This window comes from Pristis pectinata, chromosome 11 (assembly GCF_009764475.1).
Source record: "Pristis pectinata isolate sPriPec2 chromosome 11, sPriPec2.1.pri, whole genome shotgun sequence".
NCBI classification, from domain to species: Eukaryota; Metazoa; Chordata; class Chondrichthyes; order Rhinopristiformes; family Pristidae; genus Pristis; species Pristis pectinata.
In genome coordinates, this window is record NC_067415.1 from 34,897,262 (window position 1) to 34,921,196 (window position 23,935).

The 23,935-nt window shown below is 40.0% G+C and overlaps 1 protein-coding gene across 3 annotated transcripts in view; it reads right to left on the minus strand.

Annotated features, from left to right (window-relative positions):
- Positions 1-23,935, minus strand: part of LOC127576305 (cytoplasmic dynein 2 heavy chain 1) — a 380,433-nt gene that overhangs the window by 235,404 nt on the left and 121,094 nt on the right. For all 3 annotated transcript variants that reach the window (XM_052026810.1, XM_052026809.1, XM_052026811.1), the window contains 4 exons: positions 16,769-16,936; positions 12,162-12,292; positions 7,119-7,367; positions 3,015-3,123 (listed from right to left, as the gene is read on the minus strand). In XM_052026810.1, coding sequence (XP_051882770.1) covers positions 3,015-3,123; positions 7,119-7,367; positions 12,162-12,292; positions 16,769-16,936 — 657 coding nt within the window. The remainder of the gene's footprint in view (positions 1-3,014; positions 3,124-7,118; positions 7,368-12,161; positions 12,293-16,768; positions 16,937-23,935) is intronic.

Genomic DNA, 23,935 nt, shown 5'->3' on the forward strand with positions numbered 1-23,935 from the left:
TTCTAATAGTCAAACTTTTTTTTATTTTGGAGCAATAGATTTCACAAGATAAATAGGTGGTTACTCATTTTCTCATATTTCCTTATAATATAGAAGGAAGCCATACAGCCCATGCTGGCTCTCAAAGCCAGGACATCAATCCCAAGTCCCACTTATTTCCCTGTAACCTACCTTCTCACACGTGTTTGTTAATATCCCACCAATTCTCTCACTTGCTACCCACGCTACCCATAACTTATAATAGCCAATTAACCTAATAGCCAGCATGTCATTGGAATGTGGGAGGAAACCAGAGCATCTGGGGAATGTCCATGCAATCACAGGGCAGACATCACCTAAGGTCAGCATCGAACTCGGGTTGCTGGAGCTGTAAGATAGCTGGACTCCCTGCATTACCCCATTACCCCACAATGAAGTGTTGAGAGAAGTAAGCGTAGCTTATCTTCTGTCTTTTATGCCTAGGAGTTATATGCCAGAAATGCTTGCACAAGTATCTAAGGACCAGTAATAAAGATATCCGAACGTGATTTACATGTCATTTTGGTGAACCATTTAATCAACATTGTTAGTGAGATCAATTAAATCCAGTATACAAACATATCAGCAAAACTTTTACTCAAAGGATTCACTGACAATTAAGTGAAGAAGTATTATTGGTGGTAGCTTTGGAAGAGAGATTCAGTAACATGTGTCTTAGTTTTTTTTCTGTGACATACACTTTTAAAGTGGTCAAATTATGGTGCATAAAATAGTTCTTTAGAGCATTCAGTAGATAGAACTAGAAACTGAAAATCCATCTCTTTAGCAAATAGGACCAATTACCTTAACCAGAAGTAAATAAAGCATTTTCCATTACTCTGCCCTCATGTGTCTAGTGTTTATTTGAAACATTTGAAGGAAACCCAATTAGCAATTTAATGCCAACTGATGTAAAAGATCATTAAAGAGCAAGGGAGTTCTCCTGAGTTCCTGGTCAATATTTGAAAAACCAAGGTATTTTGCCATTTTTATAAAATTGTTTGTGATGTCTTACTGTGTACAAATTGGCTGCTGTGTTTTCCTTCATTACAATCATAACAACATTTCAAAAAGTCCTCTTCATTGTCTAAGCACACACAAACATTTCCAGTTGCTCTATAACATCATACAGGGGTTTGGTTCTGGAGTGGATTCACCATAGATTGAACAAGTTTCCCATTAATTCTGAAGGTTACCTCCAACCCTACAGGAAATTTGTGCAGTATATATACTGTGCTAGGCATACAGGAACTTACTGATACAAATACTCAGCCAAATGCAGAAGTGTGAGGTGAGCTTGCAGTCTGATGCCTGCACAAATGATTTACCACCACACCACCCCTCCCAACAATGAGCACTATCACACTGAAAGTTAGTGCACAGATGTTGACCCCGTTCATTTGAATATGGTTGATGACCCTGTGGGAAAAGGTAAATGCAGGTCAATATTCGAGTTTTTTTTAATATTCTTAATTAGGTAGCTTTTAAATACTTCTAATCATCAGGAGCATCAAAATACACAAAGTCTGCGATGGTATCTGAGGGACAGAGACTCAGGGTATGATGCCTGAGGCTCCTTTGCCACTAGAGGCCCACCCTGCTTCGTAGGATACCTATCGGATACAAAGAACTAGTTCATCTAGACCTCTGAATCCAGAAAGTGAAGTTTCTGTGGATAGGAACACAATTGATGAGTTTGAGCAGCTGGCTAAGTCTACAGTGAAAATCTCAATTAGAATTTTAAGAACATACCATGACTTAATGCATCAACCTTCCATTTCTCATTTCACTTGGGTCCTGAACTTCCCTACTGCTGTTTAGTCCTTTGAGTAGATTTAAGGAGCAATCAGCTTGTTAATTTTATGCAGCTGTGAGAAGGTACTTTCCTGTCAGATTACTGCATGCTGTGCACAGTATATCTACTGCACAAATCTAGGATTGGAGGTAACTTTCAAAATTAATGGGAAACTGTTCAATCTATGGTGAATCCACTCCAGAACCAAATGAATCTCAGTTGTCTAACTGCACACTCACAGACTGAGATCCAAATTATTGTCAATTCATTGATGAAAGCATGCAAGCTTAAAAAAATGTGGATGACTTCTTGTATCATACGAACTCTCTCTCAGTGAAAGAGACATCAATGATGAAACTCACCCCTAGCCTTTGGTCAATTGAGGAAAAGATGGCTGAAGATCAAGATCTCAGATCTGGTGCAAAACTCATGATCTACTGGTCAGCACTGATCCCTGTTCTACTGTATGCTTCCAAGACCTGAGCTATTATAGCAGGCACTTCAAAGCCTCTATAAAATCTTCTAAATTCACCGGAAGGATAAACAAACTAACATCAGTATGCTCTCCCAGTATAATATTCCTCAACAAATAACAGACCGCTGGAAGAACTTAGCAGGTCAAGCAGCAACCATGGAGGCAAAAGATGTATGTCAATGTTTCAAATGGAAGAAGCAGCTCACAAACTTCCAATTAGTCTTCCCCATCAGGTACTTCCTGCCCCATCTGTGGAGGAATATGTGATTTACAAATTGGCCCCAGACACCTATGCAATCACAGAAGCAGAATGGAAGCAAATCATCCTCGATTCCAAGGAACAGCTGAAGAAGAAGATTGCACAATAAACAAAACAATTGCTTGCACCTAGTGCTCAGCAGTGGAAATGGTGTCAACGATAGATTTATTGGTTCCACAATTTGTTAATAAACTTCTTTCAAGCAATATACTGGGGCAAGAATTCAATAAGTGAAAATAATTAGTAAGCTGTAGCCTGAAGACAAACCATATGTGTACCAGGTCTGGTATACAATGTTTTGACATACACAAGTACGCAACATCATCTGGAAGAAAGGGAATACCATTTTTTCACTTAAATATATTACTAAATCCAGCACAATGGTGCCTCAATACTTCAGCAAACAACAATCCAAAGGTTTCTGAACTATATTTATTACTTTACCTAAGTGTAACCTAGGTACAGACCTGATGATAGTAGGCTGTTCACCATCTCAAGGAACTGAGCATGCACAAACTGGTAGTCCTCCAGGAGCAACACTACCTGATGTCCGTCAAGACCTGCAAGCTGCATCACCTGGACAATAGGTTAAATTAAGAAAAAATGCAACAAATAAATACATTGATTGAAATGCGCAACAGAAACAGGTGAAGTTCAAAATCCATTTAGGATGTTGAAACCAATACCAACCCTCATTACAAAAGTTGCAACAAAAATGTTTTGACTTAGCTAACAAGATTATACACAATACATGATTAATAAATTGAAAGGGCATTAGAACTTCCTTAAAAACTCTTGCAAACCAGATGAAAATACACTATTTGTACTTTTTCTTTATTGATAACAGTGACAAGTTTTTTTTGTTTTTACTATATTCACAGGGTTAGGACACCACTGGCAAAACTAGCACTAAGAATGGCAGAGGTTTCTGGGAGGGAATTCCAGGACTGAGGCAATGATAACAATAAATTTTCAGACTGGGATCTTGTGACTTGAAGGGATCTTGTAAGAAGTGGCATTCCAATGTGCTTATGCCCTTATCCTTCCAACTAATTGCAAGTTTAGAAAATGCTGTTAACAAAGTCTTGGCTGGTGACTGACGTAGATTTTGTAAATGATACACATAACAGACATAATATGGTGATGATGGATGGAGTGAACATTGAGATTGATAGACTGCCACTGAAGCAAGTTGTTCTGTTCTGGATGGTGTTTAGTTTCCTAACTATTTTTGGAGCTGCACCCATCCAGGCAAGTGGGAAAAAAATTCTATCAGATTCCTGCCATGCCTTGCAAATTATGAAAAGTGTCTGAGAACCCAGCAAACAAGTCATTGGCTGTTGAGTTCCCAGCCTTTTATCTGAATTTGTAGCCTTAAAATGTTTACATGATTGGGCCAGTAAAATTTCTGGTCAATGGTGGGGAATTCAGAGACGGCAATGATGTTGAGTGCCAAAGAGAGATGGTTATACATATTCCTGTTTTAAATGGGTATTGCTTGACACTTCTGTGGCACAAATGTTATTTGCAACCTAGCAGCCCATGTCTGAATGTTGCCCATGTCTTGCTGCATATAGCCATAAATGGCTTCATTATCTAAGGAACTGCAAATGGAATAGAAGATCATGCAATCGTCAGTGAACATTTCCAAATCTGACTTTATTACGGAGGGATTATTATTTAATCAGTTTAAGATGATTTGGCGTAGAACACTACCACATGGAACTCCTACAATGATGACTTGGGACTGAGAAGCTTGACCAACAGCCACAAACATCTTTATTTGTTCTAGGTACAGTATGACTACAGCCCATTGACTTAAATATTGCAGGTTCATTCATGGCACACAGAGTCAAATGTTGGTTTAATGTCAAGGGCGGGCATTCTCACCTCAAGTCAGAAATTCATGTTTGGATCAAAATTGCAATGATTAATGCAATCTTCAAGTTTTTTTTGGAATATAAGGGAATCATTAGTGCAGAAAAATGGCACTGAGATAAAAGATCAGCCAAGATCTTACTGAATGGTAGAGCAGGCACAAGAGGCCAAACAGCCTACTCTTGTTTCTATTTCTTATGTTCTAAGAGCAGAGATAATTTGATTTTGCATTACACAGGATAAAGCACAATATCTTCAATTTTTACTGAGACATCACCTCTTTACAGACAAATTTCAGTGACCTGGAAATTCATACGTTCACCCTTTTGGGCACCTAATCCATAAAATCTTAAAAGCTCAAAAGGGAGGTCACTGGAGTGCTGATTTTGGCTTACAGGCCTCATCATAATGTAGGTGGCATTGTTGTTGGAGCCATTGTCCTGGAACAGAAAACAGGTAGGCATCCAAAGCAGTGGTCTGGGTTAGTAGGAGATTTGATTGGTATTGGAAATATTGTTGGACCTGACAAATAGTAAGATCACAGACCTCAGGAGTGCTTTTGGAGCATTAGGTGTGCTGTCACGGAGGTAGGGGAAGGTCTTAGGTGGTGGCTGTCAGAACTTGATGTAAGATTTGAGATCCTGGTTTACGGCAAACCAAATTTCACAGAAAACAGATATTAGGTCTCTGATTTGCCTAAATAAATGGCTAACATCTGCTTCAGACATGGGTAAAGAATCTTTATCAATATGGATCTGGCATTAATTACAAAAGTGAATGTGCATAAGCCAAAAGTTATTGTGGTATTCAAATAGCAGCCATTGCCCCAAAGCAATAATCACTATCAATTTCTTGCCTATCATATCAATGTGCAACAAAGAAACTTGGTAATAGAAACATAATTTGCTGGAAATAATCATTTGCGGAGGAAAAAAACAGAATTAACATTTCATAAGAACTGAGAAAGTTAGAAATTTTGTTATTTAAATTTGATGTTTTTTTCTTTATAATTCAGAATTATTTTAATTAGTTATTTTAATTGCATGTTTTAACTTGCTTATAAATACCCAAAAAATTAGCAAAATTGATTAGCAACTTTGCAGATGATACAAAAATTGGTGATGTTGTTGATAGTGAGGAGGGTAGTCTTCAGCTATTGAGCAGCTGGTAAATAGGTCAGGACAATGGCAGATGGAATTCAATCCTGACAAGAGTGAGGTGATGCATTTTGGGGTCTAATAAGGGTAGGACAAATATTGTGAATGGTCAGGGCCTCGATAGTATTGAGGAATAATAGGACCTTGATGTACAAGTCCAAAGATCCCTGAAGGGGGCAGCACAGGTATATAGGGTGGTGAAGGTGGCATATGGGATGCTTGCCCTCATTAGAGCAGGGAGGTCTTGGTACAACTTTATAAAATGCTGATTAAGCCACGGCTGGAATATTGTGTGCAGCTCTGGAGAGGATACAGAGGAGATTCACCAGGATGTTGCCTGGGATGGAGTGTTTCAGTTATGAGGGGAGATTGGATAGGCTGGGCTTGTTTCCCTTGGAGCAGAGGAGGTTGGGGCTGGCACTTAGAGGTATACAAAATTATGAAGAATAGACATGATAGATGGTAAGAAACTTTTCTTCATAGCAAAGGTATTTAAGACCAAAGGGCATTGGTTTAAAGGTAAGAGGTAAGAGATTTAGAGGAGACCTGAGAAAGAATTTTTTTTCTCCCAGAGGATGATTGCAATCTGGAATGCACTGCCTGGAAGGTGGTAGAGGCCGGTACTCTAACGACTTCTAAGAAAAATCTGGATGACCACTTGAATCACCAAGGCATAGTAGACTATGGATCAAGTTCTAGTAAATGGGATTAGTATAAATAAATATTTGATGGTTGGCATAGACTTAGTGGGCCAAAGGGCCTATTTCTGTGCTGCACGACAATGACTATAACATAATTCTGGAATCACTGTATATTATTCAATTTTGAAGGCAGGCTCTGAATGGTGTCCTTGCTTTTGTTTTTACAGAATTTTATTAAACAGTGTTACGGAGATATTTCATAAAGGAAGAGGAAATACATTCCCTTTTATTAAAGCAAGAAATTGAGGAGAGTGCAGAACAAGCGCCGTGAGCTAAACTGCAATAACAGAAAAAAAAAACTGGAGAAGTACAAATTGTTCATCTCTTCAATCAAAATAAGTGGAAAAAGATTTATTTCGATTAACAGAATCACATGTCATATGATCAACAAACTTTTTTTTCTTGAATGAAACAATACTTGATTGCTGCTGATAGCAAAAGAATGTGGATGTCATTATAGAACATTAACACTACACTCACTTTATAAGAAACATCATCTGTACTCAGAAGGCACCACTGGATTGATTTTTGGACTACCCCAAGGGAGAACCAATTGAAAGTGAATATGAAAATCTATTCTTAAAAGTTCAACCTTTGTTTTTAAATACTAAATGGTGGTTCTATAGTATTACAGAAAATACAACACACCTCTTTGCATTATGATATTGATTTAATGTGCTTAAATATCAATTACCTATAATTACTAAAAAAAACGTGCGTATCACTGCTATTGGGAACTTATATACATCAGTCTGCATGATAAGTTAATAAAATTATCTACACATATTTCATGGAAGTATAATGTCTTATATGAATAAATAATATTTTTACTTACATATTTTAAATCATTTTTGAACTGTTTGATCTCATATCCTCTGGAAATCTTTGGTGTGAACAATATTGCTCCATGCATGTGACTGACTACACAGGTGGCCGTCCTACGACCTACACCACTTTGTCCTGCTAGCAGCAGCGAGCCTCCAGGACAGCTCAGCACTCGGTCTATTCTTGCCATGTAATCCAAAACTTCATGGAAAAGCAAAATATCCATCTCCCTACTGTCTCTTCCATACTGAACAATACCCTATTAGAAAAGATGAGAAAGTTGAATGTAAAATAATATTGAGTTTATAGAATTCCATGTATTGCACAATATACATCAGCTGAAAGAGACAATAAAGTTATAAGGATTACTATTAGATTAAATGCATCAACAATATATCTGGGTTGATGATTCACAGTTTCTAATTCGTCAGTGACTCTCATACAACTGTTTATATAGTTTATATCCTACCAGTATAATTTGTGCAAAATGTCAGTCTTAATAGCAAAATAACAATGTACTGGGAAAATATGAGGATGAAAATAAGGGAGTAAAACACTTAATGTTTAACGGAGACACAAGAAATTCTGCAGATTCTGGAATCTGGAGCAATACACAAAAAGCCCTGGAGGAACTCAGCAGATCAGGCAGCATCCATGGAAGGAAATAAACAGTCAACATTTCTGGCTGAGACCCTTCATCAAGACTGGAAAGGAAGGGGGCAGAAGCCAGAATAAGAAGGTGGGGGGAGGGGGAGGGGGAGGAGTACACACAGGCAGGGGATAGGCGAGTCCAGGGAATAGATGAGTCCAGGTGAGAGGGGGGTGGGGAGGGGGAGAAGATGTAATAAGCTGTGAGGTGATAGGTAGAAGATGCCAAGGACTGAAGAAGAAGAAATCTAGTTGGAGAGGGCAGTGGACCGTGGAATAAAGGATAAGGGAGGGAAGGAGAGGAGATGGGCAGGTCATCAAGGAGGGGGAAGGGAGCCACAGGAATAAGGAAAGACAAAGAAGTGGGGGGGAAGAAAAAGGGGTGGGGTTACCAGAAGTTAGAGAAAGCAATGTTAAGGCCATCAGATTGGAGACTCCCAAGGCAGAATGTGAGGTGTTGTTCCTCCAACCTGCGCCATAGTTTCCTAATGTGCATTTATACAAACCTAATTTTTTTGTTTACTATGCTGTACCAACTCTGGCAACAATGCCTGAACTTCCTGAACCACTAAGACTTATATAATTTTCTGGTTTCTCCAGAGTAAATACTGCATCCAATGGCAGCAATTATGAATTATCTAGTCACTGGCAGGAATATTGCTTAGTCAAAAATGTGAATCACTGTGCTAAATGGATGAGCTACACAACAGAAGATCCAAAAGAGTTAAGCTCAAACATGGGAATATTTCCTCAGCAATTGTTGAATTGCGGGTTCCTGATGACTTATATCCCAAGATGCCAAAGGAAGTTCATTAAGAAATTATGAACCTTACATCTAGAATTTTCTGAAATTCTGTAGAAAAGAAAATTGTTTCAGAGAACTGGGGAGTGCTGTGGTCTCTATTTCTAAAAAGGGAACAAGAACAAGCCAGTAAATTATAACAAAGTTAGCTCAACTTCACTTGTTAGTAGACTACTAAACATGAAAATGGAATTAAATTACTAAGCACTTGCTAAAACAAGAGTCGATTGCACAAATTTCTTTGAGAAAATAACAGAGGGAATAAAGGAAATGTAGTGAATGTGGTCTGTATTCAATTTCCTATACCTCCACTATAAAGTAGTGAACATGAGGCACAAATAATTCAGGGCATTAGGGTCACAGGTATAAGAATGAAGGATCCTGATACGAAGTTTCTAGGTACATAAATGATCTGGTCTTTGAAATTCATTAAACAACAAATATTACTAAATTGAGGGATAATGCCAATTGTGGCAAAGACTGCACAAGAGAGCTGGAAAGAATGCTAATGCAGAATGTTATTCAATACTGGAAAATGCAGATTGGAAATACTAAACCACTGGCTTAGCTGAAATCATCACCATTTTGTGGGCTGAATGGCAGGCTAATAATTATTCTGACCAATAAAATTCAGGAGTCAATTATCCCAAAAATGTAGCTGCAAGAGTTTTTCTTGAGTTGTGTCAATCTAAGATGTTTCAGAAGCAATTTTATATGTTCTTGCATAACAGAGGTAGGCAGACCTGAGATTCCTCTGAACTTGTAAATGTTGTTCACTGACAAATTAACAAACTGCACTTTACGGAAAAGCCTACAAGGCTTTTAAGATTCAAATTTAAACACTTCAAATCATCAATAATTTAGTGGTGAGGTTAATTCAGTTGTCATAGATTTTGTTGCAATTCGCTTAAAAGAATCTAAATTGGGTTATTCTTCAAAGGTTAGAAGACTTAACATAATGCACTTTTTTTCATAAATAATTTGGCTTGCTCTTTGAAAGGTACAGTAGGCAGGCAATGGAACGCCTTTGTTAATTAATTTTGTTAATACACTTCAACTGAAGTTAATATTGGAAGTAATATTTCCACAGCTTTTAATAAGGCTCACTAGCCTAGAAATTGAGATAAAACAAACATACACTGAGCAGACCTGCACGTTTCATTTTCAGCTACTCACTGGAATATTTTGTAGTTCACACAGCCTGAAACATTGTGTGTTTTGGAAAGGCATTTAAAGTGTCAACATAAAAAAAAGCCTTTCCTTCTTTTGCTCTGCCGATGGAGAAGGTTGGACATTAGATTAAATTGATAAATTGATAAAAACTTTATTTTGCATGCCATCCATATTTCCAGATCATTTCATTACAACAGTGCAATGAGGTAGTACAAGGGAAAACAATAACAGAATGCAGAATGAAGTGTTACAGTTACAGCAAAAGTGCAGTGCAGACAGACAATAAGGTGCAAGGCCATGACGGGGTAGATTGTGAAGTTGAGAATATATCCTATCGTACTAGGGGATCGTTCAGCGGTCTTTTAACAGCAGGATAGAAGCTGTCCTTGAACCTGGTGGTACATGCTTTCAGGCATTTGTACCTTCTGTCCAATGGGGGACGGGGATAAGAGAAAATGTCCGGGGTGGGCGGGGTCTTAGATTATATTGGCCGCTTTACTGAGGCAGCAAGAAGTATAGGCAGAGTCCGGGAAAGAGAGGCTGGTTTCCGTGATGTGCTGAACTGTGTCTACAACTCTCTGCAGCTTCTTGCAGTCACAGGCAGAGCAGTTGCCGTACCAAGCTGTGATGCATCTGAATAGGATGCTTTCTATTGTGTGTCGATAAAAATTGATGAGGGTCGATGGGGACATACCAAATTTCTTTAGCCTCTTAAGGAAGCAGAGGCCCTGGTGCGCTTTCTTCGCCGTGGCATCTAAATGATAGGACCAGGACAAGCTGTTGGTGACATTCACTGCTAGGAACTTGAAGCTTTCAACCCTCTCAACCTCAGCACTGTTGATGTAAACAGAAGCGTGTGCACTGCCCCCCTTCCTGAAGTCAATGACCAGCTCTTTTGTTTTGCTGACATTGCGGGAAAGGTTGTTGTCACGACACCATGCCACTAAGCTGTCTATCTCCTTCCTGTACTTTGACTCATCGTTATTTGAGATATGGCCCACTACGGTGGTGTCATCATCAAACTTGTAGATGGAGTTAGAGCAGAATCTGGCCATGCAGTCATGAATGCGTAGGGAGCTGATTACGCAGCCTTGTGGGGCACCAGTGTTGACGACAATTGTGGCAGAGACGTTGCTGCCTATCCTTATTGATTGCGGTTTGTTGGTCAGGAAGTCAAGGATCCAATTGCAAAGGGAGTTGTTGAGTTCCAGGTCCAGGAGTTTGGAGATGAGCTTGCTTGAAATTATAGTATTGAAGGTGGAGCTATAGTCAATAAACAATAGTCTAACATAGGTGTCTTTACTGTCCAGATGCTCCAGAGATGAGTATAGGGCCAGGGAGATGGCATCCACTGTAGACCTGTTTCGGCAGTTAGGCAAATTGCAGTGGGTAGAGGTTGTCTGGGATGCTGGAGTTAACGTGTGCCATGACCATCCTCTCGAAGCACTTCATGATGGCGGATATCAGAGTCACCAGGCAGTAGTCATTAAAGCATGTTACCTTATTTTTCTTAGGTACCAAGATGATAGTGGTCTTCTTAAAGCAGGTGGGAACCTCAGATTGAAGCAGGGAGAGGCTAAAAATGTCTGCAAATAACCCACCAGCTTCAAGAGGCAAGGACATCATTAAGGACCCTCACTATCCGGGACATGCCCTCTTTGCATTACTACTATTGGGGAGGAGGTATAGGAGCCGGAAGACCCACACCCAATGTTTTGAGAACAGCTTCTTACCCTCCGCCGTCAGATTTCTGAACAGTCCATGAACCCATGAAGACTACCTCGTTATTCCTCTTTTGCACTATTTATTTTTGTAACTTCCAGTAATTTTTATATCTTGCACTGTACTGCTGCCGCAAAACAACAACGCAAAACTACATACAGTATGTCAGTGATAATAAACCTGATTCTGATTCCTTGCACCTTATCTTTCTATCTATTTTTGTGTCATCCACAAATCAGGCTCCTGTATATTCACTGCTTTCCTCCAAATCATTAATATATATTGTAAACAGTTGTGGCCCCAGAAATGATCTCTAATGCACCTCACTGGTCACAGGTTGCCAACTTGAGAATGACCCCCTTATCACTACTGGTTGCTTCCTGTCTGTTAGCTAATTCTCTATTCAATCCAATATATTACCTCCAACACCATGGGATCTAATTTTATGGCTTAACATTTTGTGAGATAACTTGTCCAATGTTTTCTGGAAGTCCAAATATAATACATCTACTGGCTCCCCTCTATCCACTCTGACTGTAACTTCCTCAAAAGACTAGTAGATTTGTTAGACAGGATTTCCCCTTCATAAAGCCATGCATACTCTGCTTTACTAGATTATGACTTCCTAAATGTGTTGGTTGTTCAAATGCAACATTTTAGAAGTGCTATTCAATAATGAAACTTGCAGTACAAATAAGGAAACAGTACCTTTTGGATAACATCTTTCAAGTCAGAAGAACTTAACTTTCCCAGCATCTTTCCATAAGGAGGTAACGGCTGGTCTGGGGCAGTCATAGAGCCAGCTTCATGCCGAGCCCCCCAGGTTACATAAAATGAATCTTCAAACAAACAAAAAAAAATCAGAAATTTTAACATGAACTTCTTTTAAATATTTACATAAATATTTAAGTTAAACGTCTCTCAATAAGGCATATGAACGTTGAAAATCCTGTCTCTCCAACCATTTCAGAAAAACAAATGTACATAGAAGCCCAGAGGTTTAACAAAGCATACCTATAAAATATTATCAAAGAACCATAGAACACTACAGCACAGAAAACAGGCCATTCGGCCCTTCTAGTCTGTGCTGTAACTTTATTCCGCTAATCCCATTTACCTGCACCCAGTCCATAACCCTCCAGACCTCCCATCCACGTATCTATCCAATTTATTCTTAAAACTTGAGAGTGAGCCCGCATTTACCATGTCAGATGGCAGCTTGTTCCACACTCCCACCACTCTCTGATTGAAGAAGTTCCCCCTAATGTTCCCCCTAAACCTTTCCTCTTTCACCCTAAAGCCATGTCCTCTCGTACTTATCTCTCCTAATCTATGTGGAAAGAGCCTACTCGCATTTACTCTATCTATACCCCTCATAATTTTGTAAACCTCTATCAAATCTCCCCTCATTCTTCTACGCTCCAAGGAATAAAGTCCTAACCTGTTCAATCTTTCTTTGTAACTCAACTTCTGAAGACCCAGCAACATTCTAGTAAATCTTCTCTGCACTCTTTCAATCTTACTGATATCCTTCCTATAGTTTGGTGACCAGAATTGCACACAATACTCTAAATCTGGCCTCACCAATGTCTTATACTACCTCACCATAACATTCCAATTCCTATACTCAGTACTTTGATTTATGAATGCCAGCATGTCAAAAGCTTTCTTTACAACCCTGTCTATCTGTGACGTCACTTTCAGGGAATTATGTATCTGAACTCCCAGATCTCTTTGTTCTTCCGCATTCCTCAGTGCTCTACCATTTACTGTGTATGTCCTACCTTGATTTGTCCTTCCAAAATGCAACACCTCACACTTGTCTGCATTAAATTCCATCTGCCATTTTCTGGCCCATTTTTCCAGTTGGTCCAGATCCTCTGCAAGCTTTGAAAGCCTTTCTCGCTGTCCACACCACCTCCAATCTTAGTGTCACTAGCAAACTTGCTGATCCAATTTACCACATTATCATCTAGATCATTGATATAGACAACAAACAACAATGGACCCAGCACAGATCCCTGAGGCACACCACTAGTCACAGGCCTCCAGTCTGAGAAACAATCATCCACTACCACTCTGTCTTCTCCCACACAGCCAATTTCAAATCCAGTTTACAACTTCTCCATGGATACCTAGTGTCTGAACCTTCTGAACTAACCTCTATGTTGGACCATGTCAAAGGCCTTACTAAAGTCCACGTAGACAACATCCACAGCCTTTCCTTCATCTACTTTCTTGGTAACCTCCTCGAAAAACTCTACAAGATTCGTTAAACATGATCTACCACGCACAAAGCCATGCTGACTATCCTTAATCAGCCCTTGGCTATCCAAATACTTGCATGTCCAATCTCTCAGAACACCTTCCAATAATTTACCTACTACTGATGTCAGGCTCACTGGCCTGTAATTACCTGGTTTACTTTTAGAGCCTTTTTTTAAACAACAGAACAACATGAGCTACCCTCCAGTCCTCCGGCACCGCACCCGTGGCTAAGGACGTTTTAAATATATCTGCCAGGGCCCCTGCAATTTCTACACTAGTCTCTCTCAAGTTCCGAGGAAATATCATGTCAGGCCCGGGGGATTTATCTACCTTTATTCGCTGTAAGGCAGCAAGCAACTCCTCCGCTTTAATCTCTATATGTTCCATGACACTACTGCTTGTTTTCCTTCCTTCCATATCCACTTTGCCAGTTTCCGGAGTAAGTACTGATGCAAAAAAAAACTGCTTAAGATCTCCCCCATCTCCTGAGGTTCCACACATAGCCCACCACTCTGATCAGTAGTAGGGGACCAATTTTGTCCCTTACTATCCTTTTACTCTTAATATACTTGTAGAAACCCTTCGGGTTTACCTTCACATTATCTGCTAGAGCAACCTCATGTCTTCTTTCTGCCCTCCTGATTTCCTTCTTTACATTTCAGTACATTGACCCATACATATACTGTACATATCCTTATTTAAGGCAGAATTACTCATCACATAAGGTGACAACTAAAATCCAAGATGATAGAAATAGAAGTAGGCCATATTGCCCCGAGTTTGAATCACATTTCAATTACATCAGCATCCTGATTATGTGCAATATGCTTTTAAGAACATAAATTGGAACATAAGAAACTGGAGTAGGAGTAGGCTAATCAGTCTCTCAAACCTGTTCTGTTATTCAATAAGACAATGTGTGATCCATCTTGGCCTCAATGCCACTTTCCCACACTCTCCCCATATACCATGATTCCTTTGTAGGCCAAACAGCTGTTAGTCATCATCCTGAATATATTCAATGACTCTGCCTCCACAGCTCTCTGGGGTAAAGTATTCCAAAAAGTCACGACAATCTTAGAAAAAAAATTCCTCTTCATCTCTGTCCAAAATAAGTCCCCTAGTTCTAGACACCCCTGTGGGGGGGGGGGGGGGGGGGGGGGGGGGGGGGGGGGGACAGGGGACCCTCAGCATTCACTCTATCAATTCCCTGCAGAATCTCTTATGGTTCAATAATATCATCTCTCATTCTTCTAAGCTCCTAAGAGTACAGTAAAACTCTGATAATCTGCCATCCAACTACTCAGAAATCCTGATGGCTCAGCATCTGCCTCACCAGGTAATTTTTGTCACACTCCTTTTCATTTACCAGGGCCCTGGTTCCCATACTGCTTCTGACATTCCAGGGCCCAAGTTTCCACATTCCAGGGCCCTAGATCCCATGTTCCCTTTCCACTCACCCAGATCCCCAGATCCTGGTTCCCACACTCCCCGTCCAGTCACCTGGGTCCGGGTTCCCACATTCTTTCCATTTAAGGGGCCCCAGTTCCCATGATCCCTTTCATCACACCTGGTTCACTGGAAAATTTATCATAGTGTGTGACATCTGAAACAGTGAATTAAGAGAGTGCTGAGGTATTACAAGAAATAACATCCCACAGTCCAGCACTATCAAAGCCCCAAGTGTGTTGGATTATCAGAGGTTTACATCGACCTAACCTGATCAACCTTTCATGTTGCCACTCCTTCATCCCAGCAATCAACCAAGTGAACCTTCTGTTCTGTCTCCAATGCAAGTATATCCTTCCTTAAATATGGATTCCAAAATTGTACACAGTACTCCAGGTACAGTCTTTATTAATCCATAGCCCTTGCAATGAAGGCCCTCATTCCATGAGCATTGCTAATTACTTGCTTCTTACATTAGGATCTTCATATCCCTTATTACTGCAATGTTTTGCAGTCTCATCCCTTTTAAATAATAATTTTCCTTTTCATTCTTCCTTCCAAAGAAAATAACCTAACATTTATTGACATTATTTTCCATCTGCCGATTTGTTGTTCACTCACTTCATCTATCTCTGGACCTTTGTTAGACACTTTGTGTCCTCCTCACAACTTGCTACTCACTTTTGCCCATGTCCCTTAACACAATCGTTTAAAAATATCTATCAAAATTGGACATTGGAGGTTAAACTAAGGTACATCTATTAAAGCAATCCTTCCATAACTGCAAAGTGGACAACAAAAAATAAGATGATTTTTCTCCATTTATATGATTGTCAGCTTAGTTCAGTTGGTAGCACCCTTGCTTCTTTGCCAAAAAGTTAAGAAGAAAATAAAAGGAAAATAAAAATGTTTATACATCATTTTGTCATATTTCTCAAGTGATTCAAAGTACATCATTTAAGTCAGTAAGAATGCTGTGAAAATTGCTAAATTAGAATATTTCACAGAATTGAGATGAATTACCATAAATAAGCAAGTTTCTCTTGTTAGTGAAAGAAGGAATATTGGCCAGAACAACAATGGAATTTTCTCACCTTCTCCTACAGATGCTGTGGAAAACAGTATACGCAAATTGAACAATAGGCCAAATTAGAAAAAAGACACTTTTGGAATGCAGTGCTTACACAGTACGATATTGAAGTGGTAGCCTAATGCCCATTTCCTTGTCACCTGGTCAAACCAAACAGTCTGATCCAAAGACAAGATTTCTAATGGGACAGCTTGATACTATCACCCTTAATAATAATAATAAATAGAATAATCAAAGCCAAATAAAGGACTGGAGACAACATCAGTCCCAAATATATTGAGCAAATAGTATTAAATTTTCCAAAAAGGGACACAAAAGAACTGTTAAAGAAAATAATATAAAATGTAAACTTAGTTCATCAGGTTTGTCATTATCCAAAAGTAGATCAGTAAAGACCTTGGCACTGAAATTATATTATTGGGTCCTGCATTTCTCCAAAATTCTTCTCCATTATTCTATCAGCTATTATTTTCCTAATATCTCAGAAAAAATTGCAAAATGCAATTACCCATCATGTTGTCCAGTAAATCCGATCCCCAATCTCCTCGAATAACTGATATTAAAATGTTGTCAAAAATAATTAGATTTTTGGATCCTACTATGCGGTCACGGAACAAACGATGTGCCTCATAGGCAACGACTTCAAGAACATGGTCCACTGATTTTTGTGATTCATCTGTAAACAATTATCAAAACAATATTAATTTTAAAATGTTAATGATAAACAAGTGCAAAATATTTACATTCTACGGTAGTGACTAAGATTCATACCATAGTATGAATATCATAATGGAAATTCAGACATATACAAGTCCATGAGGGAAATAGATCAAATAAACAAAACTTCAGACCAATGACAAAACAGAAGTAATGAAAAACAAATCAGATAATAGGAGTTAATGAGTCAATAAATCCTGGAATATAAAACCCACAGACTAGCAAATCCAAACATAACCATGGAAATGTTGCATGATAAAACTTCAGGTTTTATTGCTCATTTTCAGGAGCCTAAAAAAGTGGTTGTGGACCTACTTTGTTACAGTTAATTGAATAGCTGAACTGGTCTGGCAACCCACTCCAAGAGCATTAAATTAGTTCATATAGCACAAACTTATGTCACAGACCAGATTGGTGACAGATTCCTTTCCCTAAAAGACATCTGTGAGCTATTCGGCTTTGGTATTAATCCAAGAACTTCCATAGCTATTTTTCTAGTATTAGCACAAATTCATTGAATTGTGCTCCACAGCATCTCTTGGTGGGATTTAAACTCAGCATCTCTGGCTTGCTTATCAAATACCATAAACTACAAAGTAATTCCTATTATAATCACAGTTGAAGGCAATTATACAAAAAAGGCTAAGTTATCAGTGGGAAAAAAAACTTTGAATTTCATTATTTTCCTATGAGTATTCTCTGGTCCTCCCAAATACACATGGAGCTCCACTACTCGGAAACTTCATTTCATTCCATGAAAATTTCAATTTCTATGACATTTTTTACATTTTACTAAACTTAACAAATATCAACCATTTAATAAATTCAAAATGGCGGCAGGATATAAAATTCCCCGAATTATTTAGCAATATCTTATAAGATTTTTCATGACATTGCTATAATAGATCATAGGATATGCCAGGGCACATAAGCCTGCTGAATGGTGTTGGGCACACGTTACCGAGTAAGTGGCAAAGAAGCATTTACTTTGGCAAAGAACAATGCCCAGGAATGTTTAACAGTTTTGCTCAGCAACCTAAAAGCAAGATCCATTTTTCAATTTTCAACATTTACCTTAAGTATTATCCTTATACAGAGCACTGTGATTGGCCTTTAAATGTCAGAGGTCTATCATGGGAATATAATGTAAAAACAGAAAATTCTGTAAATACACAGGTCAGGCCACATATGTGGAAAGAGAAATGGGGTTAATATTTCAGGTTGAAGATCCTTCGTCAGAACTGGAAAGGAGATAAAATAACGTTATTAAGCTGCAGGTAGGATGAGGGAAGGGGGATGTCTCTGATAGGATAATACCTGGGTGACCATAGAGATAAACTGTAAACAAGGTTATCTGGTCATTGAGTAAATGGGAGCAGGTAGAGGGCGACAACATAGACAAAAGAACGTAGACCAAATAATGCAGAGTATAAAGACATGCCCAGCAGGTCAAGCAGGAAAAAAAGAATACAAGGGGAGGAAAATGAAAAACGGGAAAAAAACAAACAAGCTGAGCCAATGTCACAGATGGAAAACTGATGCAAACAGAGAAATCAAATTATCTAAAGTTGTAAAATTCAATATCGAGTCCAGAATGCTGCAATATGCCCAGATGGAAGATTAGGTGCTTGCATTGGGTTTCATTGTAACAGTGCAGGAAGCCAAAGACCAACAGGTAAGAGTGGGGATGGGATGGAGAATTAATGTGGTGGGCAACAGGAAACTCAGGGTAGATGTTCTGCAAAACATTCACCCAATCTGCATTTGGTTTCTCTCGTGGAGAAGAAACCATGTTGTGAACACCGAATGCAATACACTAGATTATAAGAAGTGCAAGTGACTCACTGCTTCATGTGGAAAGACAAGTTTTTCCCTCTCCTCCCCTTTCAGCATTTCACAGGGACCATTCTCTTTGCGACTCCCTAGTGCACTCTTCTGTGCCACCAACCACCCCATTTCTTATGGAGTTACTGCAGTTCTGACAAAGGGTCTTTGACTTGAAATGTTAACTGTTTCTCTTCCCACTGATGCACTGAATCAGAAGGGTCAATTTTGCAGTTGAACAAAGGAGACTATGGAGCCATGAGGGAGGAGCTGGCTAAAGTTGACTGGGCGGGCATCCTAGCAGAACTGTCAGTGGAACAGCAATGGCAGGTATTCTTGGGAATAATGCACAAGGTGCAGGATCAGTTTATTCCCCAGAGAAGGAAAGACTCAAAGAGGGGTAAGGGGCCACCGTGGCTGACAAAGGCAGTCAGAGATAGCATTGTGTTAAAAAGGAAGAAGTATGGCAGAGCCAAGCTGAGTGGGAAGATAGAAGATTGGGAAATTTTTAAGGTGCAGCAGAATTTAACTAAAAAGGTAATTCAGGAAGAAAAAATGAGGTACGAAGGCAAGCTAGCCAGGAATGTTAAGGAGGATAGCAAAAGCTTTTTTAGGTATGTGAAGGGAAAGAAGTTAGTTAGGAACAATGTTGGGCCCTTGAAGACCGAATCAGGTGAAATTATTACGGGAAACAGGGAGATGGCAGTCGAATTTAGTAAGTACTTTGGATCTGTCTTCACCAGGGAAGACGTAAGAAATCTCCCAGAAGTAAGGATGGACAAAAGGCAGAGGGTGACAGAGGAACTGAAGTGGATTGATATTAGGAAAGAAATGGTGATGGGTAGACTAATGGGGCTGAAGACTGATAAATCCCCAGGTCCAGATGGTCTGCATCCCAGGGTACTAAAGGAGGTGGCTCTAGAAATTGTGGATGCATTGGTGATCATTTTCCGATGTTCCTTAGATTCGGGGACAGTTCCTGAGGATTGGAGAATGGCTAATGTTATCCCACTTTTTAAGAAAGGAGGGAGGGAGAAAACGGGGAACTATCGTCCAGTTAGCCTAACATCTGTGGTAGGGAAGATGCTAGAGTCCATTATTAAGGATGAAATAGCGGCATATTTGGATAGCAATGATAGGATTGGGTCGAGTCAACATGGATTTACCAAGGGCAAATCATGCTTGACTAATCTACTGGAGTTTTTTGAGGATGTAACCAGGAAAATAGATGAGGGAGATTCAGTGGATGTTGTATACCTCGACTTCCAGAAGGCATTTGATAAAGTGCCACACAGGAGATTGGTGGGTTAAATTAGGGCTCATGGAATTGGGGGGCGGGTATTAACTTGGATAGAAAACTGGTTGGCGGATAGGAAACAAAGGGTAGGGGTGAATGGATGTTTCTCAGAATGGCAGGCCGTGACTAGTGGGGTGCCACAGGGCTCGGTGCTGGGACCGCAGCTGTTTACGATCTATGTTGATGATTTAGATGAAGGCATTGTGAATAACATTAGCAAGTTTGCTGATGATACAAAGTTGGGTGGCAGTGCGACATGTGTAGAGGAAGTTAGGAGAATTCAAGGTGATTTGGATAGGTTGAGTAAGTGGGCAGATACTTGGCAGATGAAGTTTAATGTGGATAAGTGTGAGGTTATCCACTTTGGGAGCAGGAACAGGAAGGCGGATTATTATCTGAATGGTGTGGGGTTAGGTAAGGGGGAAATACAAAGGGATCTAGGAGTCCTTGTTCATCAGTCACTGAAAGTGAATGAGCAAGTGCAGCAGGCAGTGATGAAGGCTAACGGAATGTTGGCCTGTATTACAAGGGGAATTGAGTACAAAAGCAAAGAGATTCTTTTGCATTTGTACAGGGCCCTGGTGAGACCACTCCTGGAGTATTGTGTACAGTTTTGGTCTCCAGGGTTAAGGAAGGATATCCTGGCTATAGAGGGCGTGCAGCGTAGGTTTAAGAGGTTAATTCCGGGGATGTCGGGACTGTCTTATGCTGAGAGGTTGGAGAGACTGGGATTGTACACGCTGGAATTGAGAAGATTGAGAGGGGATCTGATTAAAACATACAGGATTATTAAGGGATTGGACAAGATAGAGACAGGAAATATGTTCCAGATGTTGGGGAAGTCCAGGACCAGGGGGCATGATTTAAGAATAAGGGCTAGGCAAAACTTGGGCTAGGCTAGAAGTGAGGAAAAACTTCTTCTCCCAGAGGATTGTGAATTTGTGGAATGCACTGCCTCAGAGGGCAGTGGAGGCCAATTCTCTGGGCACTTTCAAGAAGGAGCTAGATAGGTTTCTTATAGATAGGGGAATCAAGGGATATGGGGACAAGGCAGGAACAGGATATTGATTGTTGAGGATCAGCCATGATCTCAAAATGGCGGTGCAGACTCGAAGGGCCGAATGGTCTACTTCTGCTCCTATTGTCTATTGTCTATTTTGTTGATTTTCAAGGTAGCATAATTCTCTTCCCAAGTGACAAGTATGCATGAATGCAGTTAAGTAACAAAACCACTGGATGTCAGTGCATGTACCATACTTAGATCTTTCTTGGAAATTTGTAAGAATTTGTAACAGTTAACCAGGTCATTTCCTTTTTCCTAACTTTTTCGATTTTTAAATGAAATTTAAAATCAAATATGTCAATCCACCAATGCCCTGCAGATGTGGATGGCAGAAGCACACCACTAGACACCACATGTTCCACCTTAAAGGACACCTGGGCACAAGCGTTGCCATGGAGCTGAGGTAGGCAGTTGAGCTAATTGACCTTCTCAATGTTCTTTGGCTGGACTTGTTCATCACCAACTTAGCCAGACCCCAACAGTCCCACAAGTGCAGTTTGTGAGTACTAAGTAAGTCTTAATACTAATTAACAGTAAAGAATTTTGAAATTTAAAGTTGTGTAATTTTTACATTCCTGCATCATGATTGATAGGGCTACCTACCTCTCAAATCAGTTTATCCAATTTTCAGCGAAACCATTTCCCAGCTAATACTCTCCATTGATTTCCAATTATGCTCCTCATTTTGAGCTTCTTATTATACCTCTCCTAATGCACTTTAGGCTCACGTCTTCATAAGAAGAAAGTTAAGACCATTGGTCACTAGCCATTGCCATACTAGTTGCTTAGGACTGATGGGACACAAAATGTGGCTGCGTAACTTCTTTGTTTGGACCCAATGAAAGCTTCCAAATTAGCATCCAAAATGCACACACACCATTTGAGCCCAAAATATACCAGACCTACTGTGTGGGTGCTGCCTGCTGGCCACAAGTTGAGCACATAGATTCTGATGTTGATCGGTATGCAACACTGATTTTTACATCAGTGCTACCAAAGATCCAGTTGATACCATGTTTTAAGCAAACAAAGAATTTAGCAGCAGGATGGACACCTATTTTTGAGTTTAAAGAATCATTAAGTACTTGCAGGTTTGCTGTTGATGGACATCTATTGAGTGTTGTCTGAAATCAACTAGTGTTTAGTGCTTCTGGACCTAATTCAAGTTGCTGAAGTCAATAGAGAGTGGTGAGTGGTGTTTTCATTTTTTTCTTGACTTCCAAAGCTTTTGCAATATCCCTTACTCCAAGAGTTGAGAGTGGACATTGATTCTGCCATATAACACTGTATGAGTATGAGCAGAGGAAACACAGAGGAGGACAAGCTGCCAGAGGAAGAAAGTGGAGGGATGAAACACTTTCAGCAAAGGTCATATGTAACACAGAGTTTAGGGATCAGCAAAGCTTCTAACTGCATTTCAATGAACTGCATTTCAGGCACAGTCCAAGCTGGACTGGAGATATTTTCTACTTATCACAGCTTGCCACACTTTGTTGCAAAAGGATGGTAAAAGACACTCTTGATTCCGAAACACTTGAATATAGCTTATTCTCCCTGACTAGAGAACAGAAGACCACTGGATTTTGTGAAGACTTCGTACTGAATGTGCATCAATTGCTAGCACTAACTATCAGCACAGAGGGATTCCACTCCTTAATATTCTGCATCATTCAGGTTATTGATGCTATCATGATGTTTCTTCCTTTCATATCTCCCATGTGCCTCCTGTATTTGAGTCTTCTTAATAAGCAAAACTACTGGTGACCAGGGTCATCTACAAACTGCTTGGATCTTGACTCCAGTGCACAATCTATCCATAATGAATGCCATGCTGTCAAGAGCCAGTTGACAGAGCAGGTAACTTGTGTGCTCGTGCAACTTCCTCCTCAATGAATTCTGCAGTCCTCAGATGAACAAGTATCAAGGTTTTTAACCAGCACGAGGGCCAATTCCTTTCTCACAAGCTATACAAGGAGCAGCTGTGGAGGATGAACAGAAATTGGCCTCCATCTCAGGGAGTTTCTACGTTCTCCCCATGTCTGTGTGGGTTTCCTCCGGGTGCTCCGGTTTCCTCCCACATTCCAAAGATGTACAGGTTAGGAAGTCGTGGGCATGCTATGTTGGCGCCAGAAGCGTGGCGACACTTGCGGGCTGCCGCCAGAACACTCTACGCAACAGATGCATTTCACTGTGTGTTTCAATGTACATGTGACTAATAAAGATACCTTATCTTATCCTTCTGAGAGAATGTACCACCATTTTCATTTCTCAACGTATTTATAGGAGTTAGCAAACCCCATTCCTACCTTTCACTCTGACTCTCCTTTTCCCATTACTGCTCCTACTCTTCCACCACATCCCCTGGGTGGCCACCTTAGGTTGAATGTGCACATTACACTTGGGAAAAGAGTAGTCAGTCTTTCATGATTAAGAGCAAAGAGACAAAAATGAAAATATCGAAGTAAGGACAAGGGTGTGAAGTCACTTTTGATACTACTACTCTGACCAATAGCAAACCTGGAATGTGGCAATTTGAATGCACAGGAACGTAAGAAGCTGCAGAGAGTAGTGGACTCAGCCCAAAACGTCACTGGCACATCCTTTCCCACCTTCGGAAATATTGACATGAGGCTGCCTCAAGAAGGTCAAAGATCATCAAAGATCCCCGCCATCCAGGTCATGCCATCTTCTCGCAGCTACCATAGGGCAGCAGGTACAGAAGCCTGAGGTCCCACACCACTAGGTTCAAGAACAGCTACTTCCCTTCAACCATT